Here is a 23385-nt window from a genome sequence, read left to right as displayed (position 1 = left end):
ACCTGGCTAGAAGGTGGTAGCACCAGGACTAGAATTGGCACCTTCCAGTGGCGGACCTGGTGGCCATGTGGCCCCGAGGTGCTGTCTCCTAGCAGCTCTGCCTGGCCCTGACTGGGTCCTAGTCTGGCCTTGGGCAGAAGGTCCAGGCTTATCCGTGTGTCCTCCGGTAACCTGGGTGCTGCGTCCTTTTGCAGGATGTCTTTCAGTGACTTCCTGAGGCACTATTCCCGCCTGGAGATCTGCAACCTGACCCCTGACACGCTGACCAGTGACGCCTACAAGAAGTGGAAACTCACCAAGATGGATGGGAACTGGAGGCGGGGCTCCACCGCGGGCGGCTGCAGGAACTACCCGAGTGAGCACCCTGCCACCGCCCCACCCTGGAGTGCTGCACCCCATCCTGGCCGCTCCTACCCACCAGGACCCTCTGCCTCTTCTCCCTGCGTCTCCACCTCAACACGCTTCTTGTCTCCTCAGCCCCTTGCCTTCTGCACTCACTTGCCTCCCTGCCCACACAGAACCCAAGACGTGCTGTTTCTGTGATTCCTCTCCAGGCCCTAGATTCCCCGACGCCCACTGAGGCAGCGTTAATCCCGCTTCATACCCATGGGCTACTTTATCCACACGAAGCCCACGCAGCCTAGCCCAGCAGGGGGACCTCACCCACTGGGCCTCTGCACATCCAGGCCCTGCTTGTTGCCCAGCAATCCTCTTGTGCCCAATTCACTCAGCAGATGTTGATGGGGTCCTGCTCAGATGGGGGCAAGGATTCCTCCTCTGGTTTATCTTTTGTTTATTCCCCTGACTCTTCTGCCTTGATGGCCCAGTCCTCCTCTGCCCTCTCCCACTCAGAAATTGTCCCATCATGATGACATTTGCCAATTATGGAACATACATTGGGTGCTAGGAACTGTGCTAAGTGATTTATTAATATATTACTCCATTTAATCCTCACAACAGCCTTCTGAGGCAGGCACTTTATTATCATCTCCATCTTTAAGATGAGGGGACTGAGGCTTGGAGAGGTTAAGTGACTTGCCCAAGGCCACACAGCCTTGACTGTGCCTGGGATTTGAACCCAGGCAGTCTGACTGTGGAGTCAGTCTTTAAGTACTGCAGTGGCAAGTCATGGTCATATATTGATTCTCTTCTTACAGATGAGGAAACCGAGGCTCTCAGTGGCATACCTGGGCCACAGAGCAAGTAGTCAGCCTGGGACTAGCAGATTGGTGCCTCTAGCTCTGGTGCTTTTTTTTTTTTTTTTTTTTTTAAATTTATTTATTTTTGGCTGCATTGGGTCTTCGTTGCTGTGTGCAGGCTTTCTCTAGTTGTGGCAAGCGGGGGCTACTCTTCATTGCGGTGCGCGGGCTTCTCATTGCGGTGGCTTCTCTTGTTGCCGAGCATGGGCTCTAGGCACGCGGGCTTCAGTAGTTGTGGCACGTGGCCTTCAGTAGTTGTGGCTCTAGAGCACAGGCTCAGTGGTTGTGGCGCACGGGCTTAGTTGCTCTGTGGCATCTGGGATCTTCCTGGACCAGGGATCGAACCTGTGTCCCCTGCATTGGCAGGTGGATTCTTATCCATTGCGCCACCAGGGAAGCCCAGCTCTGGTGCTTTTAGTCCTTCACCTCATGGCTGAGGCCATGTATGCAGCCACCAAGCAAGTTCCGGAGGTGCTGGGATGGTCCTCTGCCTCAGATAAGACTGTGTCTCCTACCCACTAGATCAGGGGTTGGCAAACTCTCTTAAGGGCCAGATAGTTGACACTTTTGGCTCTGTGGGCCATCTAGTCTCTATGGCAACTATTCAACTGTTGCTGTAGCCCGAAGGCAGCCATACTTAAATGAATAGATATGCCTGTGTTCTAATAAAACTTTATTGGTAAAAACAGGCAGCCAGCAGCCCATAGAGCCGTAGTTTGCCAAACCCTACACTAGATACCTTTATTTCCACAAGTAGAATGTTGTTAGGGAAAGGAAGGAGATCACATTAATTATCCTTAACCTGAATGAATCTCAGTTCCTTCCTGCAAATAGGTTTTGAAAGTGGGGAGGGCAGAGACACCATGGGAGTGGGCAAGGGGACAGGCCCAGGAGGACGGGGACACAGAACAAGAGGCTGAGAATGTGCACAGGATGTTCCTGGCCTCTGGGTTCATTGAGGGGGATGCAGACCTAGTCCCCAAGTCTCCCCAGCCAGGCCAGTTGGGCCATCTCTGACCCCCGAGTTAGAGCCTGGTGAGGGGAAGATACCACGGGGAGATATCACAGCTGAGCCAAAGGAGATCTGGGCCTCAGCTCTGACCACCCTGTTCCAGGATGAGGAATGCCTCCCAAGCCCGGCCAGCCTGAGGGCGAGCGAGAGAGAACTGCAAAGGGGAGTTTCTAATTTAGGTTCCCATAAGGTTCAGACAAACCCCCAGCCCTCCGCTGTTCATGGCCTGTTCCCACCCGGACGGGCTGCCACCCAGCCCTGGTCTGTGGTTCCTCTGCCCTGCCATCCCCCCCTGCCCATCTTCATCCCCCTCCGGGCAGCCTCCAACCCCTGAGACCAGCGCGGCCTCGGCGCCTCATCCCCCCATGCACACCTGTTCACGCTGGGCTCCTGTGTTCTGAGTGACTGACCCCGGCCCCTTCTGGCTACAGATACCTTCTGGATGAACCCTCAGTACCTGATCAAGTTGGAGGAGGAGGACGAGGACCAGGAGGACGGGGAGAATGGCTGCACCTTCCTGGTGGGTCTCATCCAGAAGCACCGGCGGCGGCAGAGAAAGATGGGCGAGGACATGCACACCATTGGCTTCGGCATCTATGAGGTATGGGAGGGGCGTCCACAGGGCTGGGGCTCCTCCTTCCCTTCCTCCTTGGCTCGTGTCAGCCCCTGCGACAAAGGCCAACCCCAGAGGCAGACCTGGAGATGGGACCCCAGGCCGGGAGCTTGGCCAAGGAAAAGCAAAGCCATGGGCCGGGCCAGTCTTAAGAGACTCATGCAGGGAGGTCCCTGCAATTGGTCTGGGTCACCAGGAGACCCCCTTCCCCTGCAGCCAGCTTCCGGCGAGTCCCGCTCTTTCAAATGGCCTCCGTGTCCCTTCTCACTTCCCCCAGGCCTGGCACTCTGGTTGGCCACCAATCTCCGAAGAACAGAACAGATGTAAGATGAGGGCAGAGTATACTGGACCATGTCAGGAACCACTGTGAGGGCAGGAACTGAGCCAGCAGGTCCCGTCCCGCTGGGCAGAGCCCGTCCTCGGGGCAAGGGAGCGGTTGGTCCTCTGCTCCCACCAGGGCTCGGCCGGGTAGAGCCCCGCACCCAACACAGGCGCTCTCACTGCCCCCATGTCCTTTCATTCCAAACCAACTGACCCAACACGCTGGGCCCGGTCCCCTTCCCTCTCCCTTCTCCCGCACAGAGAAGAGCTGCTCCTGGCCTGGGGTGAGCAGTGGGAGAAGAGGGGTGCAAGGAAGACTTCAGAGCAGCTGAAGTGGGGTGCACTTTGGTGTGATGGGTGGGCCGCAGTGATATGCTGGAGCTGGCCCACTCTTCCCAGCCCAACATTCAGTGAGGTCACGTGGGCAGCCTGAAAACAACCATGGCAGGGAGGGGGCGGTATGTACAGCATGGAAATACTACACATCAGGTCTCCCACCGAACCCTGAGAGCCGGGCTCCCAGCACGGCATGTAGGAGTCAGACACAGTGTCGGGGAGAAGGCTGTCTGCTCACTTCACTCAGCAGGGAAACGCGGCTGCCGCCCATGGGGCAACGATCTGCCTGCTCACTCACCAGCAGGTGGAGCTGGGCAAGCACCATCATTTCTAAAAGTGCACATAATTCCAAGCTTCTCAGTCTCTGAAGTAGGAGCTGAGGACTTCAGATCTGGGACAGAATAGCTGCAAGAAAAATGCAGACTGAATTGTGACACACAGCCCAGACTTGGAAATCCAGCCATGGGCTTTCAGAGCCGAGAAGGACCTGCATGATAGTTTGGTCCTGTTTTAGAGATAAGGAAACTGAGGCCAGAGAAGGGAAATGACTTGCTTGAGGAAATATGGATGGATGTGGCTGGCAGAAGCTTAGAACCAGCACCTGCTGGCTCCCAGCCCCTGTGCTGCTTCCTGCAGCCCTGCTTTCCCTGGCGACAAGGGTGGGGTGTGGGCTTTGCTACAGGCAGCTGGGTGACCTCAGACAGGTCAGCCAGGTCACTTCACAGCTCCAGGCCTCGGTTTCTTGCTCTATAAGTTAAGAACGGTGCTAAGGGCTCATGCACATTATTGCCGGCTCATAAGATTTTTTTTTTAATGTGGGAATACGTTGAATTCCTTGGGAAATAATTACCGGGTTGACTTAGTTCCTATTGCTAAAGCTACAGAGAAAGGTGGGTAGCAAAGGAGACCATCTCAGTGGTGACATTTCTTTCTGGAGCTTTTCCAGAGTCTGAATTCAGCGTGTTCTCCTTTATTTGCAGATTCCAGAGGAGGTACGTCTGGGTCGCGTCAGCCGCCGTCCCTGGGGGCTCAGGTTCACCAACAAGGAAGAGGCTTAGACTGCTGGCTCCGGGGTCTTGTGAAGCCTGGGCAGGGGCTGGTGGCAGTGAAGGACCAGTCCCCAGCCCCTCTGGGCCCTGGTGAGGTTGCTCAGGTCCCAGATCCCAGGGTCTAAGCACAGGGTAAGGCAGCTGGGGCAGTCACCACGGGGCGTGCTGTCTCCCCAGACCTGGCAAAGCCACTGCACACATTTAGTCCCGGGTGGAGGGTCCGTGGTCCTGGGGCTGCAGGAGACTCTTCCCGGAGTCCTCTTAAAACAGGCCTAAAGGGAAATGATGAGCCCTGCGGTGGTATTAGGAGAAGATGGGGGAGCACAGAAAGAGGCCTGGACCCCATTCCCAGCTCTGCCATTTGCAGGCTGTGTGACCTTGGACAAGTAACCTGTCCTCTCTGGACTTCAGTTTCTTCGTCAGTAAAACTGGTCAACCCTCCACCTCGCCAGACTATTGGGATGCACTGTGATATGTGAGAGCACTTAGTAGGCCCACAGTTCAGCTTAACTGAGCAGGTGAGACACACAGTCGCAGTGTGTGTTTTTAAAGGCCACAGTTATTCAAGTCGACACACAGGACAGGGCAGTTGGTGGCGTGCTGGGCCTTTGTGGATGCCGTGGTCGGACTGACACCCCACGTTTGAGAGCTGGGCCCCCTCCTCGCCACGGTCCTGGCTGCTTGTGTCAGTGTGTCTATACCACACAGAACTGAGTGGATCCCGGCCGAGGGCACTTTAATGTCCCTGAGTCGTGAGGGGAAGGCTGAGGTCCTCTGTCCGAGTGGAGCGATGGGGCATCTGAAGACGGGGGGTGAATGTGGGTCCCCTGCCGTGTGTGCCTCTGAGTTCCTGTTTGGGGTAGAAAGTTAGCTTTTTATCTCAGATGATGCAGAGCTGTCGCTGTGAGCCTCTTGTCTGGATGAGTGGAGAGGACGGTGCTTGGAGCCCTTTCCACCCTCCACTCCCACTTGCTCCCGTTTCTTCACCAGTTCACAGGACAGACCAACATCCACCTGAGCAAGAACTTCTTCCTGACGCACCGAGCGAGGGAGCGGTCGGACACCTTCATCAACCTGCGGGAGGTGCTCAACCGCTTCAAGCTGCCCCCGGGGGAGTACATCCTGGTGCCGTCCACCTTCGAGCCCAACAAGGACGGGGACTTCTGCATCCGGGTCTTTTCCGAGAAGAAAGCCGACTACCAGTAAGTCGTTCAGCCCTCCTCGTCCCCACCCCTTGTTCCTGACCCGCCTGGGCCCCCTCACTCCTCTGCTCGTCAGCTTTTTTTCCTATAGTACCCGCCCGCTTCGAAGGCTTAGTGTGAGGACTTGAGGTGTCGAAGAACGTTAGTGCTGTCCTCGGGTCAGCAAAGAAAATAGACACTCGGGATCTTTCTGATGAGAAAGGGATGGCTGTAGAGCAGATTGCAAATGCCTGTCATTTGGGGCAGTGCTGGTTGAATCCCTGCATTCCCAGCCCACCAGCCTGGCAGAGCCGAGGGTCTAAGTGCCAATCCCAGCGGTCCCTCAGATGTCCCCAGAGCCTCTCCCCGCTACAGTCACGAGGTCTGCAGGGGCTCCCGCTTCCTCACTGGAGCCCCGATGTTCAGGGACCATTTTTGGCTGACACCGCTGTCAGCGTGGCCTCAATTCACGACGGCTGCTGCCTCAGCCGTGTCTGTTCAGCTGGGCCCTTGACACCGCTGTCAGCGTGGCCTCAATTCACGACGGCTGCTGCCTCAGCCGTGTCTGTTCAGCTGGGCCCTTGACTGCGTGAGATGTAATCAGCCTTGGGCAACTTAAGCACAAGATTTACTGGAAGGCCCTAGAACCCTCTAGAACTGATAGGAGGCTGGGCCCCAGAGGGCCAGGGTGTGGGAAGCAGGGGGCGTGGCAGCTGCCGTGTCCCCCTCTGACCTTGTGCCACATGCTCAGATCCATGTGGGATGGAGGTGGGGGGCAGTGGGAGGGAGGAGCAGGGATCGCCCGGGCTCCAAGACAGTGCACGGCAGAGAAGGAATTTCCCTCACTGTGGAGAAGGACCCAGCCCTGCACACAGGACTGTGTGTGGGATAAACTAACCAGGGCCCGAGCTTCAGCCGAAATCTCACCCAGGCCTCCCTGCCTTCTCCCACCCTCGGCAGAGCAGGTAGGCAGCAGGGTACACTGCATGATCCTCCGTGTGAAGATTTATGGCGGCACAGAGCGTTTCAGAGGGAACCTACGAGCTGTGCCTCCAGGCCAGAGCGCCAGCACCGTAGTACCGGGGAAGCCTGTCCTCTTCGATGGAGGTTGAAAACTAGCAAACAAAACAGTTCTGACTCTCCAAGTTGTTTTAGCCAGGACACTTCCTTGGATCATTTCTAACTGTAATTTCTGCAGTAGGGGATGTGTTGTCACAGAAACTTGGGGTGCAGAAAACCCCCCTGTGCCCACCCCATGCTGGGTTTAACGGCGCAGTTCCATTTTAAGCCGGGATTTCTGCAACACTCCCTTTTCAGTAACACACAGTTTCCTTCTGTTTCCAGAGTCGTCGACGATGAAATCGAGGCCAACCTTGAAGAGGTACCGTACTGCTTGAGCCCCACCCGCTCTGTCCTGAACAACCCAGGAGCAGTGGAGCAGAAAATAACCCCAAGGGTTTAGGAGGCCCCCAGGATTTCACGAGCACAGCTTGAAACTAGGGTGCGGCCCTGGCCTGGGGGTGCGAGAGCGCCTCCTGCCCCGGCTGTGGCCGGTGCGTGGGGCTGGACGGTCCCCTGCATGTAGCCCGCACGCACGGGGTGCCTGGGGGACGGGACACCAGGCTGCTCTGAGCAGTGGGCGGTCTTGTCGCTCCCTTTTCTGGACCTCAGTTTTCTCATCAACAAAATGGAAACGTTGCACGACAAGATCTTTCAGGTTCCCTAGAGTTCTGGGAGTTGTGATTCAGTGGTAAATCCTGAGGGCTTTGAGGACTATGGCTCAGGAATTTCAGACCCAACCTAAGAGTCCAGAGTTGAGGAAGGAAAGCACGCAAATGGGAAGGAGCGCTCCTCCCTCCCTCCTGGTGCCCGCAGTGGCTTGATGATCGTTATTCCTCAGCTGCTGGAGCTCCGTGTACTCAGTGAGACGTGGAACAATTTCCAAGGGCCTCACGGCTGTGCTCTCACCACGTTCAGAGTCGTTCCAGACCACGCCAGCTAGTCTCTACACTTCTGAGTCCCCATTAGTGAGATCATAAAAGGCCATTTTGGTGGAATGTTGGAGAAGATGCCTATGTGAGAAATTAGAGTGTAACTCCTTCCCACATAGTTTATAGTCCCTCTTATGTGTTTTAATTGGAAAAAAAACTCCTTAATTCCTCACACTGTCCTTTGTCTCAATCCCGGTAACCTTAGAATTCAGGCCTGAGAGAGGGAGAGAGGGTAACTGAGCGGGGAGGGGAGGCCGCCCCAGAAGGGAGACCAGGCACCTGCTGGTCACTGCGTCACTGCGTGTCACTGCGTCTCACTTCCGTGCCTCGCCTTCCAGATTGATGTCAGCGAGGACGACATCGATGATGGATTCAGGAGGCTGTTTGCCCAGTTGGCAGGGGAGGTAAGTGTTCCCCAAACCCCTGTGCTGTGCGCCCTGCTTGACACAAAGGAAGAGACCATCTTTGTCCTCAAGGAGACTTCAGTCTAAGGGGGGAGAGGAAACAAACTGAACAAAAAGCAAAGAGGAATGACAAACGTAACTGGGATTTCCGCTCAGATTCCTTGCCCGAGGCCTCGCCAGGGGCTTCTGCTGTCGGTGGGGGGGTGGGGGGGGTGGGGTCGGCTCTGGCTGTGATCCTCCTGCCTGAGGACTCTGGGCCTCTCCTTGTGGCTGTTTTGTTTGCTCTGTGCCACTGCAACTGAGACGTGGAACTCAGCCGCCTCTCTTTGATTGCCACAAAAATATTTGGGGACGTGGAGGGTTTTCAATCTCAAGGATGCAAGCAACAGAGTGTCAGCCTTCCCTGTTCTTAAAAAAGAAATCCCTGGGGCATCTAGGCTTCCATCCACTACGAAGTTAGCAGGTCTCTTCTTCCAATGACTCCAAAGTCATTCTCCTCCACATGTGGGGGACACTAGCTCCCTCAGGTGTCCACCGTCGGCTTACCTGGGCCTCTTCATCAGAGCTAAAGCAGGCGCCACCGGCTCCATGCCTCCGCCTGCCTGTCTGCCTCCCTCCCTCCTGGTTTCTAAGGGAAGGGGCATCATAGAGACATATTTCCCCACTGATTGAAACACACACACACACCCCAAGAACGCACAATGTCAGTCTTGGTCTTAAATAATGGGGCTTGTCCCCCAGTTACACAATATATGTACGTGAACAGAGGTACCTGCACCACATCTGAGGAGCCCTGGCATCAAGGGCCACAGAAAAAGCGCTGGGCCAGTTCTTGGAGACAGCCGGTCCCAACCAGCTTTGCAGGAAGCCAGATCTGGGTTTTAAAGGGAGAGGAAGGCAAGCTGGGTGCGAGGAAGGGTATAGAGAACTGAGTCAAAAGACCACAGACATGGGTAGAATGGAGAATGTATTCTTTATATTCTCTACAGCAGAGCAATGGCGAATGAACTCTGCCTGCAGCACATTGTGCATGAAAACACTATCAAAAACTTGGGCTGTGGCTGTGCTCCTTGTAGTGTGGTCTGGGGGCGGCAGCAGCGTTTCCTGGGGGCTTGTTAGAAATGCACATCCACAGACCCCTCCCCACCCCAGCTCTAACGCGCCTCGCGGGCCCAGCCAGAGCAGACACCCGTTACACGTCTGCTGCTCCGTGCTTCACCAGCCCCAAGGGAGCCAATAACGACGCTCTGGTTGCATGTCCACAGGATGCAGAGATCTCTGCCTTTGAGTTGCAGACAATCCTGAGGAGAGTTCTGGCAAAGCGTAAGTACCCACTCCTCGCACATCCCTCATCCCGCTCCGTCTCCTGCAACGTGAGGGGACGCGGGGATCCTTCCCCGGCTCAGCGGCGGTGGCTGAACCGTCACTCCCACTCCTGCTTAAATACCACCGTCACCACCAAAGAACCGGATGAAGGAGGTTCTCCCCGATGTGATCAAAAAGGGCGAAGGTTTCTGGAGTCTAGAGGTCAAAGATCACATCCAGGTTTCCATGACTTACTAGCTCTGTGATCTAAACCGAGTTAGATAGATAATCTCCCTGACTCTTGTTTCCTTATCTGCAAAATAGGCATATTATTACTTAACCTCTTCAGAGTGGTTGAATGTCTTAAATGAGATGACGTGTAGGAATTGCCTAGCACAAAGCCTGGACTATGTATACGGTGACTCTTATGATGATTAATTGCTAAGAAAAAGCGTGATGGGAGCCAGAAAGCATCCCCATCCCTGGATTCCGGGCTGTATTTAGTGGGGAACCACTGACAGAGTGACGACAGCTCACTGATGAGCCGGAATGGAAAAATAAGTGGTCCATCTTCCACTCCAGCTAAGGGGATGGCATTAAAAAGGCTCATCTCCCAAATGTGTGTTTAAGGGAGGCTGGTCGAGGCAGTTCTTGATGGGAGAAATGTCACTTCAGTTGAGCCAGTAGGCCAGGCAAGTGGCTTCAAAGCTCCAGAAATGACTGCTCTCAGCCCAGGCTGATGGGCATCTAAAAAGAACGGACAGAACTGGGTGGAGACTTGAGAAGGAGCTGGAGAGCCATGGTCCTCACGCACCTTTTCAGGTTAAACTGTTTCTTAAGCCAAAAATATCAAAGGATGGATTGTCCACCTCCCCAGTGTTGATCACCGCTGCAGGGGGTGGGGAGAACACACCCACGCACACACCCACACACACTGCTATTCTCCCCCTCAAGTTATCACCAGAACTGTGCTGCTTTGATAAGACAGCAGTCCACTGAGCAGGGGTCTGTACGGTGTCAGGAGTTCTCAGCCCGGACCCTAAATGAGAGCGTATGCCGTCAGGTCTGAACGTCAGCCTGGGGATGGTCTCCAGAAGTCCCGTGGACTTCACTCTGGCCCAACCCCAAGAGATAAAAATCCTCCTCTTGAAGCCAAAGAAGGATCCAGGCCAGTGGGGTCTTCCATCACAGTGCACGTGAACGACACGCATGTGGTCCCTCACAGGAACCACGTGTGACCGATCCATGCCCTGTGGCCTCCAAACGAACGGCTGCATTTGAGCTTCTTCGCAGAGCTGCAGCCACGGGGTCCAGCGGCCAGGGTAGGACTTCCCCAAGGCAGACCCTGGTCCTCGGCCCCCCTCCTCCGATCTGGGGGTGACGAGACGTGGTGTTTACCCTCGAGGCCACCAGGCACGAGTGAGGTCACAGGCTGTTAAGCTGTGTGGTTGTCATGAACCCAGGGACACTGAGCCCCATTGTCAGATAACTGTGCTAGGCATTTTTATAATTGTCTTGTCACAGTAATCCTGGGAAGTGAACCTATTACCCCCATGTTCTAAGTGGTGTATCTTAAGTGTAGAATTCCTATATCCAACATAAATGGCCGTGTTGAAAGAAGGAAAGATGTCATTCAAGTGTTTTCCTATTCTTTTTTATTATTACTATGCCCTTTGCAATGCGACACTGTGAAAACAGCCCTTTGGGGGCATCTCCCTTTTCCAGAATCTCTCCTTGGCTCACCACCAGCTTGGTTTCCTCATGGGGAGTGTTTTACTTGGCCTTCCTATATCTGATAAAGCTACAAACAAACCAGGAGAGGCCAGCAGGGTGTTAGTGCCCAGAAGGGAACGGCTTTGGGATTTCAGGCGCATATCTCTTTCCTTGGAATCCTTTCAGCATGTGGAGAAGGAGGCTGGTATCTGCAGTTAGGTATCAGATGTGACCAGAACAGGCTTTTGAGTATTCTGATTTCTTTCCTGGGTCCCAAGGCTTGTTTCATCCCAGGATGCATCTTTTTAAGGTGAAAAGCCTTAACCTCCGGAGAAGTTTAGGAGAGTCTGATCTCCAAAGGTGGAGGAAAGGCAATACCTGGACCATTAACTTGAAATCCTTTCTTGTGAGCTAGGGTTTGACATCTCTTTTTGATCTTTGGACTGGGGCCTCTATATTTTCCAGGCTAGTTTAAGCATTGAAACTAGATGTGAATCTCTTTCAAGACCTTAAATGTTTTAGATAGTCATGTAGTGACTTGGATAGGCATTTAACTAATTTGTTCCAAGGTCAGAAGAGCCCAAGAATTCCCCAGAGTTCCTCTCTTTGCTTCTAAAGGCACAACCTCTAAAGAAGATGACTCATGTCTCCATGGCAACTGTTAAAGGTGCTGCCTAGAGGGGCCCTGCCTCCACCCTCACTTACTTAGCTTGAAAGAATCAAAAGAATTTCCTTGTGTCAAGGGGGTGCTATGTCCAGTTTTCTTATGAAAACTGTTGTCAAGATTCCTGCCTCTTTCTGACATGGTAGCTGTCAAATTCCTTCAAGATGATGTAGGAAATGGCTCTTATCTCTTGGAAGCCAGAGAAATTGCTTTAATTCACCAAGACTCACCCCTAAACCAAAGGCCTTATTCTAATGCTGTCTTCCCTCTCTACTCTGAATTCTCCCTTCTTTCCTTTCCAGGGGTTGTTTTTAGCCCAAGGCTTTGCATCTGATTGAGTAAGACTTAGAGGCAGTAAAAAGAACACCGTGAACTCAGCCAGAACCGCCTTAGGGTCCCTAGGGTTGAGAATAGCTCTAGAACCTCGGGGACCCCTGGGCTTAGACCCAGAAGTGATAGAACAGCCCCTGATTTCTGGCATTTCAGTCCAGATCTTCAAGGACTGTTCTCCCTTGACAGTCAAGTGATCAAGGAAAGTTTCGCAGTAGATTGCAAGCCAGCTTTTCCGTATCTATTTTCCTGGAGGAGAACAAGGCAGCTGCCTTATAGGACTCTAAATTTGGATCAATTTCCTAACACACACACACACCCCCCACAGAAAGATACATGGAGAAAAAATATATAACTACTTTATCAGTGAAGTACTTCAAGGAAGAGCTGCATTTTGCCGTACTGTAATCTCTAAGATAATGTCTAGGAAAGCATTCGTGTAATTATAATAATACCAAACTAGGAAAAGCTAGTGATCACTCTCACGAAAGTCTGAGTTAGACTCGAATAGGAGGATGAAGGTCTGCTGGTCGTCAGGTCTTGTGCCCTCTCCGTGCCAGGATGCCTGCCACTAGCATCTTTCACTCACCTGGGCTTTAACCTGGACTCTGGCAGCCTTTCCCAGCTCCAGGCACATACAGGACCCATCCCTCAGGACACGTGCCAGGTCTAGCCGTATACCCCAGCGTTTCTCACACGCTCTCCCACTCAGCCAGTATGTCCCTGACCGTGGCACTTCAGCAGCTCCACTGGGGCACTGGGACGCCAGCGACTGGGGTTGGGGCCCCTTCGTCTAGGTTGGCCCAGATGTAACATCTTTAGCATTGCCTCTTCCAGTGTCGGGGACTCATTTATTCGACAGATTATTTGGAGCCCCTAGTATACTCCAGGCACTGAGCTAATCCCCAGCAATACACGGTTGACCCAAGCCCAGCTCCCGCCCTCGAGGAGCCCACCATTAGTGGGGAAGACAGTGTGGGAAGTGCCGCTGCAGGGAATTACTGGGTGCCGTGGGAGGCGCTCAGAAGCACAGCCGCCCAGCTTTGGAAATCGGGGGCTTCCTAAAAGAGGGGACATCAAAGCTCCAGTTTGTCAGAGGCCTGAGGGAGAGCATTGCAAAGGGCCTTCCTGGCCGAGGGGACAGCATGGCGCTCGGCCAAAGGAGGGACAGCGTGGGTTGTCAGGGCCTGTGTGCAGAGAAGCAGCTGGAGCTAGGAGTTGAGGAGGGAGAAGAGAGGGACGTGGCCAGGGCAATCAGTGACCCAGCCCAGGGGGCATAAAGAGAGCTGTAGGTGACGCTCTGCCCCCTCTGAAGCCCACTGCCGAGGCCACCCAGCGAGGTAAGTGTGATCCCCATCAGGACCAGATTTTCCCTCCTCGCCGTGGAGGTACACGGTTGCTCGCTGAGATGATTTATTCCTGTGTCTCCTCCACCCCTCCCCCAGCTCCTTGTCCTCTCCCCCAGAGGTGTTTGATTTCAAGAGCTTTAACCTGGGCTGGATTTAGAGACATACAGGGGCCAGCTCTGGGTCATCCTGACCTGGCTGTAGAACCACCAAGGCTAAAAATACCTCTTGGGAACAAGGCGGCCAAGACCCCGGGATGAGGGTGTACCCTAAGATAAATACACGGGAAGCCACCTAGGGCTTCCCAACTCGGGGGTGTGAGGTCTCCATTCATTCTACCGAAGGGCAGCCTCCCTTGGACAGCCTTTCCCCGGGTTGGGTCATACCTGGCGGCCGAGCCTCTGCCGTGTCTGCAGTGTGCACCTGTGTCCTGCCAAAGAAAGGGGAGTTAACAAACAGAAACAAAAAAGCACAGATGGATCGCGTGCACATGGAAAATACCCGCAAGCCTAGGCAGCTGCCGTGAGCCTCGTGGGGACGGGGAGGCCCCTGGAGCCCTGCGCTCTTTGCTAGTGACGCAGGGAAGGCTCAGAGACAGCAGACAGAGTCTCTCTGTGCAGACAGCTCGCGGTGCCTTTTAGGTTTTCCAAAGAACCTATTCAGAGCTCAGAGCGTTGGGTTTCTCTTCCCTTTGCCCCCAGACAAATAATTAGAGACTTTATAAGAAGAAAAAGAATTAGATGAATCAAAATACCAGCTGTGAGGCAGCATGGTTGCAAGAAACTCAAGAAAAGGCCACAATAGGTAACAATTTCCGTGAGGAGTTGGAGGCACTGGGGGCTGAAGGCAGTTTTCCTAGCTGAAGGGCTCAGGTCTCCTGACCCCAGAGGGCCCTGAGGACGGCTTGGGGCTCACCTCTTTTGCAAGACCTCCACACCTGCCCTCCTGGGTGCAGCCTGGCATATTCACCAGCCTTCTGGACCCTTGGAAAGATTGTTGCTCAAACACCTACTCTTTTCCCAGATACTCCTCTGGCTCCTTACTGAGGAATTTCTAATTCTGTGTCTTGTGGTTCCCACGCGACTATCCCACCAGCCTAGACGTTTTAATTAGAATTCGGCCTGTAGTAATCACGATGCTGGAAACTGACAGAATATTTGGCCTCAAATACACCTACTTTAAAATGAAGGTCCTGGAAGGTCCCCTTGGTCGGGGCGTGGTCATGGAATACGGCCAGGTTTGCCTTAGGGCACCCTCTCCCCATTGTCTGCCCTGGTCCAATTCCCTCTCCATCACCAGGAAGAGATCAAAATGCTTCCCTGCCAGGTGTCAGTGGCTGTGTATTTGCTCTTCCCAAGGGCATTTGTGTTTTATTTAGGATGAGGCGTTACATTCAAGGAAAATCTAGTGGCAGGATCAGGAGACATCAGCTCTCCTTCAGGTCTGGGAGATCATCTTGACGCATTGCTCTCCTGAGCACCTGCAGAGGCTTCCTCAGGTGGGCGTGGGAGCCCCGCAGGGAAGCCTGCCCAGCCCTCCACGTGCACGTGAATTCTGTAAAGCGGTGGGTGCCCATCTGTTTGGACCACACGTGGCTGTCAGCAAAAACCTTGTGAGATGCATCCCCCCCCGTATGTTTATTAATTTAAAGTATATATTCATATACTTCTGTACTAAAACATTAGGCACATTTTTTAAAGTGCACAACATAGAAATTTTTAAAGAATAAGATACAAAATATTATAGACAGAGGTTCTGGTATTTTCACTCTGAAGCCCTGAGGGTTTGGGTGCCCCCTAGTATTAATATGTGCACAGCCACTTTGGACACCAACCACCATTTCAAGAGCAAATCCTCACACCTTGACGGCATCCATCCCAAACTACTGTGCTGGCACTTGGCCTGAAGCATAGGAAGGTCTTAAAGCAAAATCCCCAGGAGATTCTAATCTGGGAGACAGGGCAAGCAAACTCTCAAATGGCATAAACTTAAACAATTCAAAACCCCATCCGACAGGAGAGTGGACACCCTAGGCAGTAGTGGCTATAGGTGCTAAGAAAAGATCAGGTACACTGTACAGAGCCATGGGGTTGCTCATATTCCCTCTCTGGGTCTCCAGAAAAGGACATTTGGCAATATCCCCAGCTCTCTCATGATTGGAATTCTTTGAACCCTCAAAGTTCTTCAGTAGTACTATTATTCCCCACAGCGCAAGTGGGTCCACGTCGCTTGAATATTATTTCTGATTTGACCACCAAGATATGATGATGATTCTGTTTCATTTGAAAAGGGTCTGAGAAGGTATACAGGTCTAATTATATATACATATTTATACATGTGTATTTTTGTTTATTGTTACATTTTGACATTGGACTTTCTATTAAATAATTTTTAACAGTTGACCTGGCTTTGTGCTTTTTTGTGCCTTTCTTTCTCCCTGGATCTCAGGGAAGGGGCTGTTATAAACGTCTGCAAAAGATCTTGGGGCCTTCCTGTCCGTCCTCTCTTCTGTCTTCTTCCCTACTGTGTGTACATAAGTTCAAGTTCTGTTTTTACAGGAGATGTACTACATCAAGCACCCACTTGGAAAGCCCCCAACCTTGTTTTCATTGCCTCCAACTTTCAGGGACAGCCCCACTCAGTCCCTTCAGCTTCTGCAAATTCATAAATTCAGATTTGATGAAGTTGCAAAAAAGAGCAATGACAAAAAATGATGCCATGAGACTCTCAAATCTCTTGTACACCCCTTTCCCTCCACCACACACACACACACACACACACACACACACACACACACACAGTCCTAGATGTGAGACCTTGGACAAGTTACTTAACCTTCCTGAACCTACTTGAAAACAATACTTTTCTCATTGGTTTGATTTGAGGAGATCCCATAGTAAATGCTCAGTAAACAACCACCCACTTCCCAAAGGCACTCATTCAGCCAGCTGACATTTGTTAATTACACAGTGTATGCCGGGCACTGGGGTCTCCCAAGTAGGGGGTCAGGGATGTGAGGAATTAAGGAATTCCCCTCTGCAAAGTCAGATGCAGGGGGAGCAGTATGAAAAATGAGGTTATGTGCCTTAGAGTTTCTCTCATCCCCCACCCTCAAACGCCATGAGTATCTGACACATTCTGGACGCTGAAAACAATTGATTCTCCCACTACGCTCGCCTTCCAGGATCTACCAGAGAGATATACACACACACATAGTCTCAAAGCATGAAGCCAAAAGCAGTTTCTCTTGGTTCTGTCTTCCCTGTAGCACCAGCCTTTTCGCCTCTGACAGGCATTGATCTGATCAGCCAGCCCAGCCAGCCTCTGTGCTTCACCGTGGCTCTTGGGAACAGATTTTCTTTGTGATTTCCTAATGGTTTGGTAGTGAGAATAAGGGTGGGAATGATGAAGGGAGTGGAAGGGAGGGTCTGCCAGCCAAGGGGAAAGAGTTGATAACTATTCCCAGGGTTTTTCCTGCCAGCAGTGGAGCTGGAAGTTCAGATTTACTGCTGAGTTTTACAGGTTGTCAAACAAGGCAAAAGCCCAAGCTTCTGCCCAGAGGAAACCTGGGACCCAAGCTTGTTCTTTCCGAAATAGTAAGCCTGTTTCTCCCTGCAGAAGCTCGCTTGAAATCACAAGGCCAGCCAAGCTTGAAGGGTTTCCTAACCCCACCTCACTCCCGACTGCACCCCACACACATACACACATGCTGGTCCCCTGTAGCCCTGACTGGGAACTTTGGGAGCTTCCTTTAACCTCAAGCCACAGAGAAGTCAAGCTGCAGAGGAGACCGCAGGACCGCCCCTCATGTCCGCTCCCCAAGCTCTTGCAAGCAATGTCAGTGTCCAGTCCACTGCTCGTAGCTGGACTGAAGCCTGCACGTGGTTGCCTGGAGTTCTCTTACTTGGAAGCGAGAGTGGCGGGAACGGACACATGAGTGATGGAGGGAAGAGGAAGACCGATTTGATAAAGGCTCATCAACAAATTGGAGGGAAATGAGTGAAACGAGACCACAGGTGCTCACACTCGGCCTGGCCCAGCGGATGACTGTAGAGGACGGGCGCTTCTCCTCAGGAGTCTCCTGGCCACTAGCACCCCTGCCACTGGCACTGCCCACCCACCATTTCCATCCCGAAAGCTCAAAGTCATCTGGTGGGGAGCATGAAGTTTTAACTTACTAGATTCACATCATGTTACCCACTCTCTGACAGAACCCAGCTTCCATTGGCCACTGCTCTCAGCCGGGTCCTTACCCTGTACTACCCTGCCATGTTTATTTTCCTACTCTGGTTCCTGCTCTCCCCTCAGGAAGACTCTCCCATTTCTCCTTATTACAGAAAATTGAACTTCCTTTGAGGTCCAGTTAAAACTGACCACTTGTATGAGACCTCGTCTTATGACCCAAGACGTGCCAATCTTTCCTGCCACAGAACTTCCCTTTCAGCAGAGGCCAGGTGTTGGGGGGTGGGGGGTAGAAGCCCTGAGAGGCTTGAGCCACAGAGAGTTGTGGTGTAAGACTCGGTCTCCAAGTGTAAGGTGAAGCCTAGAAACCAGGTCAAGTTCAAATACTTACTAAGAGCCGAGTTGCCGGTACTGAGGAAGGGTGAGCCCATGGCAGAGCCCGGAGGAGGCAGATAGCAGGTCTGAAAGCTGTGATGGTCATGGAGGGAGTATTCAGGGAGAGAGTGGAGCATCTGTGTGCAAGGAGATGCGTAAAATAAATAAGCAACAAGGAGATAATGTACAGCACAGGGAATTATACCCATTATCTTGTAATAACTTATAATGGAGTACAATCTGCAAAAACACTGAATGACTATGCTGTACACCTGACACCAATACAATATTGTAAATCAACTATACTTCAAAAGGAAGAGAAAGAAAGGAAGGAGAGAAAGGTAGAGAAAGGAAGGAAGGGAGGGAGGAAGGAAGGAGGAAAGAAAGGGAAGGAAGGAAGAAGGAAGGAAAGAAGGAGGGATGGAGGGAGGAAGGAAGGAAGGAGGAAAGAAAGGGAAGGAAGGAAGAAGGAAGGAAAGAAGGAAGGAAGGGAGGAAGGAAGGGAGGGAAGTAGGGAGGGAGGAAGGAAGGAAGATGTGCGCCAAACTATACATTACAAACAATGTAGCATTATTTCTAACAGAAAAACAGAATGCACTCTTAATGCCCATCAAAAAGAGAATGGATAAACAGTAGTTTAGTTAATTTTGTACCAAAATGAATAAACCTCAAAAACAGAACAGTGAGTGGAAAACATGCAGAGGATACAGTATGATGCCACTCATATAAAGTTTGAAAGCTTTCAAAATCATATCATATATTGTGCGTGAATGCCCTACATGTATAATAACGTGCATAGGAAAACATACATGGGAAAGACAAATACCAATTTCAAGAAAGGGAGGGGGGAGGGAGGGCAGGAAGTGGCACAGGGGAGGGTTAACAATGTTTCAGTCTTTTAAAAAATTAACTGAAGCAGATATGGGGAAATAGGGTGTGTGTTTGGAAAATATTCCCTATACTCTTTTGTGTGTTCAAAAAAAGACCTCATGCCAGTGACCAGCTGCAGCTGGTTTAGACTCAGAGGCTGCCGCCAGCCACGGATGAGACACCAGAGCTTTACCGGGAATGGACATCACTCCTCTCAGAGCTCTGGTAGCTTTGGAAATCTGTGCTTCATCTCATATATTTAGGTCCTCTTCTGCGGTTTTCTCACACAGAGGGCAGATCCCCTGAAGTCCCACAGCCCCTAGCAGTGAGCTGCGCATAGAACTGGACTGGACAAACTTTTTTTTTTTTTAATTGAAGTATAGTTGATTTACAATGTTGTCTTAATTTCTGCTGTACAGCAACATGATTCAGTTATACATATATACATTCTTTATCATATTCTTTTCCATTATGGTTTATCACAGGATATTGAATATAGTTCCCTGTACCATGTAGTAGGACCTTGTTGTGTATCCATTCTGTATAAAATAGTTTGCATCTGCTAATCCCAAACTCCCAATCCATCCCTCCCCCATCTCCCTCCCCTTTGGTAACCACAAGTCTGTTCTCTAGAGTTGTGACTCTGTTTCTGTTTCGTAGATAGGTTCGTGTCGTATTTTAGATTCCACATGTAAGTGATATCGTATGGTATTTCGAAAAACGTTTTGTGGGCTGATTTCTCTCATCATTTTCTCCCTGAATGAAACTCTATCAATCACTTCATGTAATTCCCATTTGCATAACACACGCTGTCCACGTGCATCTCCGTCCAGGCTGCTCGGCCCACCTGGGGCCTCACACACGGCCCCTCAGACTTGCCCACGACCACTTCCCACAAGGCTCAGAAACCATGGTCTGCAGTCTAGAAAACGTTGAGGAAGAGGTTTAGCAGGTATGGAGTGACGCTGAAGGACGAGAGAGAATCCCACGTGCTGGAGGCGGGAACTTCCTAAGACGCAGTGAGTTGTTCAGCACAGTTCCAAACATCAGAGGAGAAAGGCCTGCCAGTAGCTCTCCTTCCAGAACTTGGTTCCTCCAAGAGTTTTATGGCTCAAACAAATGGCGTTAACAGGGGATAAATGCTAGGAGTGAGTAGGACTTGAGGATCACACACACACACACACACACACACACGCACAAATAAAAGAGAAGGCATCACTTGGACAAACGTCATCGGTTCATTCTAAGACAAGCTTTCATTAACGGTCGACTCTGGGGGGGGTCTCAACAGGGGCTGCACATTAGGTCACATGGGGAGCTTTTCAGACCACGAGTGTCCAGACCTCAGGTCACTTAAGTCAGGATTTCTGGGAGGAGGGCTGGGCATTTTTAAGCATCTCCCCAGGCCACTGTGAGACACAGGGAGGGTCCCGGGGCTATTTGTCTACCTAGCATGCCACTGAGATGGGCACCAGCAAACAAAGCTGGACAGAATAAACCCTGCTCCCAGGGAGCTACAGAATAGTAGGGCGTGGGTCTGTACACACACTCCAAGGGGCTGTGAGAGCCCAGCAAAGGAAGCACTCAACTCTGCTACCAATCTCGATGGTGAGAATGAGCCAGGAAAGGCGGGGAGTGAGGAGGACCCCCGGTGACACATGAAGGTGAGTCTCTCGTGTTGATGGGACAAGAGAATGAATCAAGCCCTAGAAGACGAAGAGCTCAGGCTAGGGAAAGGCCTCAAGGGTTCATCTGGTGTCCAGACACGATTTTGCTCAAGCCATTCCAAGGAAAGAGAATTTCGTGAACCCACCCATCCTGGGCAGGAGGTTTAGCCCTCATCGCTGACCTCAGGCAGAAGCCTAAACCTGCTCCTACCTTGTGGTGTTCCTCACCCAGCTGCCCTCAGCCCTCAGTACACCCCTGGCTCTGGGAGATGCCTTCAGGATAAAACACAGCATCTAGGGAATGAGTTCCTTTGCCCCAAATTGACAAACCTCAGGGAAGGCAGATTCCACCCCCAGAAAAGCAGGGTCCCTGGTTGCAAGGGACTGAGGGCAGTGGCTTCTCATCCTCTCTGCAGCATCTCTCAGCTGAATAAAAAGAACAGGATTTACACACCCAGGACGTTCCATGGGGTGGAGCTAGAGTGGGGTGATGGGTGGTGTTATAATGATTAAAATTGAGGCTGCAGTGGTTGAATGCCTGGTGAGTTTGGGAATTGCCAGCTGGGATGTTACCCAAGATATATGCATCCCCCCATGTGGGTCAGACGGGCTCACGGCTGGAATTTCAAGCACTTGCTCCAATTGTTCCCGGAGTTCTGGTCATTGATATGCTCGGCGCTTGGTCACTGACCTGATGCAGGGTTCTTGTGGTTTGCTCTCATATCTGGGACTGAGAGCCTTGAATACAAGCAACGCAGACAGGATCCAATAAAAAGCAGTTGTAAAGACTGACCTGCCACCACCCTGCTTCCCAGGGCCCCAGCTGTGGGGTGAGGCTGCCGGGAGGGAGGGATGCTGGCTGGTTTCCCCACAGTCCTTTTGTGTCAGCTGAAGGCTCCCCTGAACACTTCCCGTCTGCTACAAACCAAGGCTGGGGCCCACAGGGATACGAGTCTCCCATGATCAGACTGGAATACAAATGGAGTCGCCAATTTAAAGATCAGGTTAGATGGCGTGGAACGGGAGGGGCACACAAGGAGAAACTCCTTTCCAAAGCTCCGTCATTCTACATGTGAAAATTCAAGTCACTAACAAGGCTCTGTCTGTTTTCGCTTCCCACCCCCTCTTCCCAGGCCCTTGCCCAAAAAAGGAGAAAAGGAAGCTTTAAATCGTCACCCTAAATCCTCTTTTATCCTTGACATAATCTGCCAGGATTTGTGCCCCTGCCAATGCAGTGGGATTCTGGTGCCCCAGGGGCCCCTTTGACTCCTGACAGGGCCCACAAACATCTCCCCATTCCCACCCCTCCTCCCCCCAGCACACAATTGGAAGGAAAAAGCTTGAAGATTTTCCAAAATATAAGTAAATAGTGTCATCGGGGTAAGTAGGAGGACCTGGGTAAGCAAATCTCTTCACATACTGAAACCTGGTCATAGTCAGAGCTGAGTTCCCTCCCTCAAGTCCCAGATGAGATGAGCTTCTTAGCAGAAGCTGAGTCTACCAAACACTGGCAGAGTCCACGTCATTGGGGGGAAGTGTGACATCAAAGCCATCAACTGGTCCCCAACTGATCCATCGTCCTAATGGTCACTGCCACATGTGGAACAGAGACTAAATGTTCTCTCACATATTCCTCCAGATAACCCCTCTAAAGTAAGCCCTGTTCTCTCATTTTACAGTTGGGGAAACTGAGCCTCAGAGAGATTGAGTAACTTGCCCAAGGTCACACAGCAGTATGTGGTAGAACCAGGATCAGGTCATCTGACCCAGAGGCCTGGCTTATAACCATTCGGCCATAGTGCCACCGACATGTGTGCCTTGGGTCAGCATGCCATGTCATCTCAGTCTGGTCATATTCTTTGCCTGGGCCACCATTGAGCCAACTTCTCGAACTTCTTTCCAGTATGCTCTCACCTGGATTTCCTTCAGCTGAAACAGGCACCCTAAATGTGTCTCTCCTGGACCGAATCCACAAAGTACTCCTCACTAGTGGACATATGCTGCTGTGAGCACATGAACGGGACCCCAGGCAGCCCTTCCCTCGCAGCACCTACCACAGGGGGTTCCTTGCTTTTCTTCCCTCCTTCCTGCCTTCCTCTCTCTCTCTCCCTCTCTGCCTTCCCAAGCTTTCGGCTAGCGTTTCCAGCGTTTCTACATGCCAGCTAGATGAGCCACCAGAGTCGGCACTGGTCATTCAAAGGAGGTCTTATAAATTCCATCCTCTTCCCCCAAGACCATTCCTGACAGACCTGTCCCCATGACAGGGTCACTGTAGCATTCTCAGGGCCCTACCAGCTGAGAGGGTCCCACAGCTCTCAGCAGACGACCGCCTTTTGTCAAAGGCATTTTGTGAAGGACTTAATGCGTTGTCACTGAATTTGTTTACCATTGCTACATGACTTATTGGGCTAAGGGGCAATGAAGGCAGGCATCCCGTATAGCCACCTCTGCACAGCACCTCCAGAGTACTCAATTCTTGCTGCTGACTGGCTGAGCCAGGTGGCCACTGAGTGCACGTGACAACTAGCAGCCAATCAGCGCTCCCCACACCTTTTTAAAAAGATTCACATGTGTTTAATGTGTATAAAGCCAAGAAAAAGACAGTCCCAAATTCGATAGCAGTATTCTGTACAATTCATACGGTGGGGTTGAGAGGGAAGGTGAAGAGGCTGTAGAACAGACACCCCAACATGTACAAAAATAACTTAATAGCAACTCCCACCTACAAGGAAGACATAGCTCTTTTTCCAGCCACCCGGTCCGAGTGAGGGGACATATCACAGAAAACCCAGCACGGCGGGAGCTAACCCATAGGGGCCCAAGGGGC

General features: G+C 51.8%; 1 protein-coding gene across 2 annotated transcripts in view; it reads left to right on the top strand.

The window, feature by feature from the left end:
* The window catches only part of LOC103001799 (calpain-2 catalytic subunit-like), a 40965-nt gene extending 28656 nt beyond the window's left edge, over nt 1–12309 (top strand). Inside the window, exons 9-16 of one of the 2 annotated variants that reach the window (XM_057541180.1) lie at nt 195–355; nt 2643–2812; nt 4462–4473; nt 5521–5732; nt 7056–7092; nt 8041–8106; nt 9372–9429; nt 10637–12309. In XM_057541180.1, coding sequence (XP_057397163.1) covers nt 195–355; nt 2643–2812; nt 4462–4473; nt 5521–5732; nt 7056–7092; nt 8041–8106; nt 9372–9429; nt 10637–10692 — 772 coding nt within the window. In that variant the 3' untranslated portion in view covers nt 10693–12309. Of the gene's footprint in view, nt 1–194; nt 356–2642; nt 2813–4461; nt 4474–5520; nt 5733–7055; nt 7093–8040; nt 8107–9371; nt 9430–10474 lie in introns of both variants that reach the window. The other variant, XM_057541176.1, reaches the window with a different exon arrangement.
* Nucleotides 12310–23385: the final 11076 nt, after the last annotated feature.

Source organism: Balaenoptera acutorostrata, chromosome 1 (assembly GCF_949987535.1).
Source record: "Balaenoptera acutorostrata chromosome 1, mBalAcu1.1, whole genome shotgun sequence".
In the NCBI taxonomy this organism is placed as follows: Eukaryota; Metazoa; Chordata; class Mammalia; order Artiodactyla; family Balaenopteridae; genus Balaenoptera; species Balaenoptera acutorostrata.
Note: the sequence above shows the minus strand (reverse complement) of the source record. Positions and strands in the feature narration are given on the sequence as shown.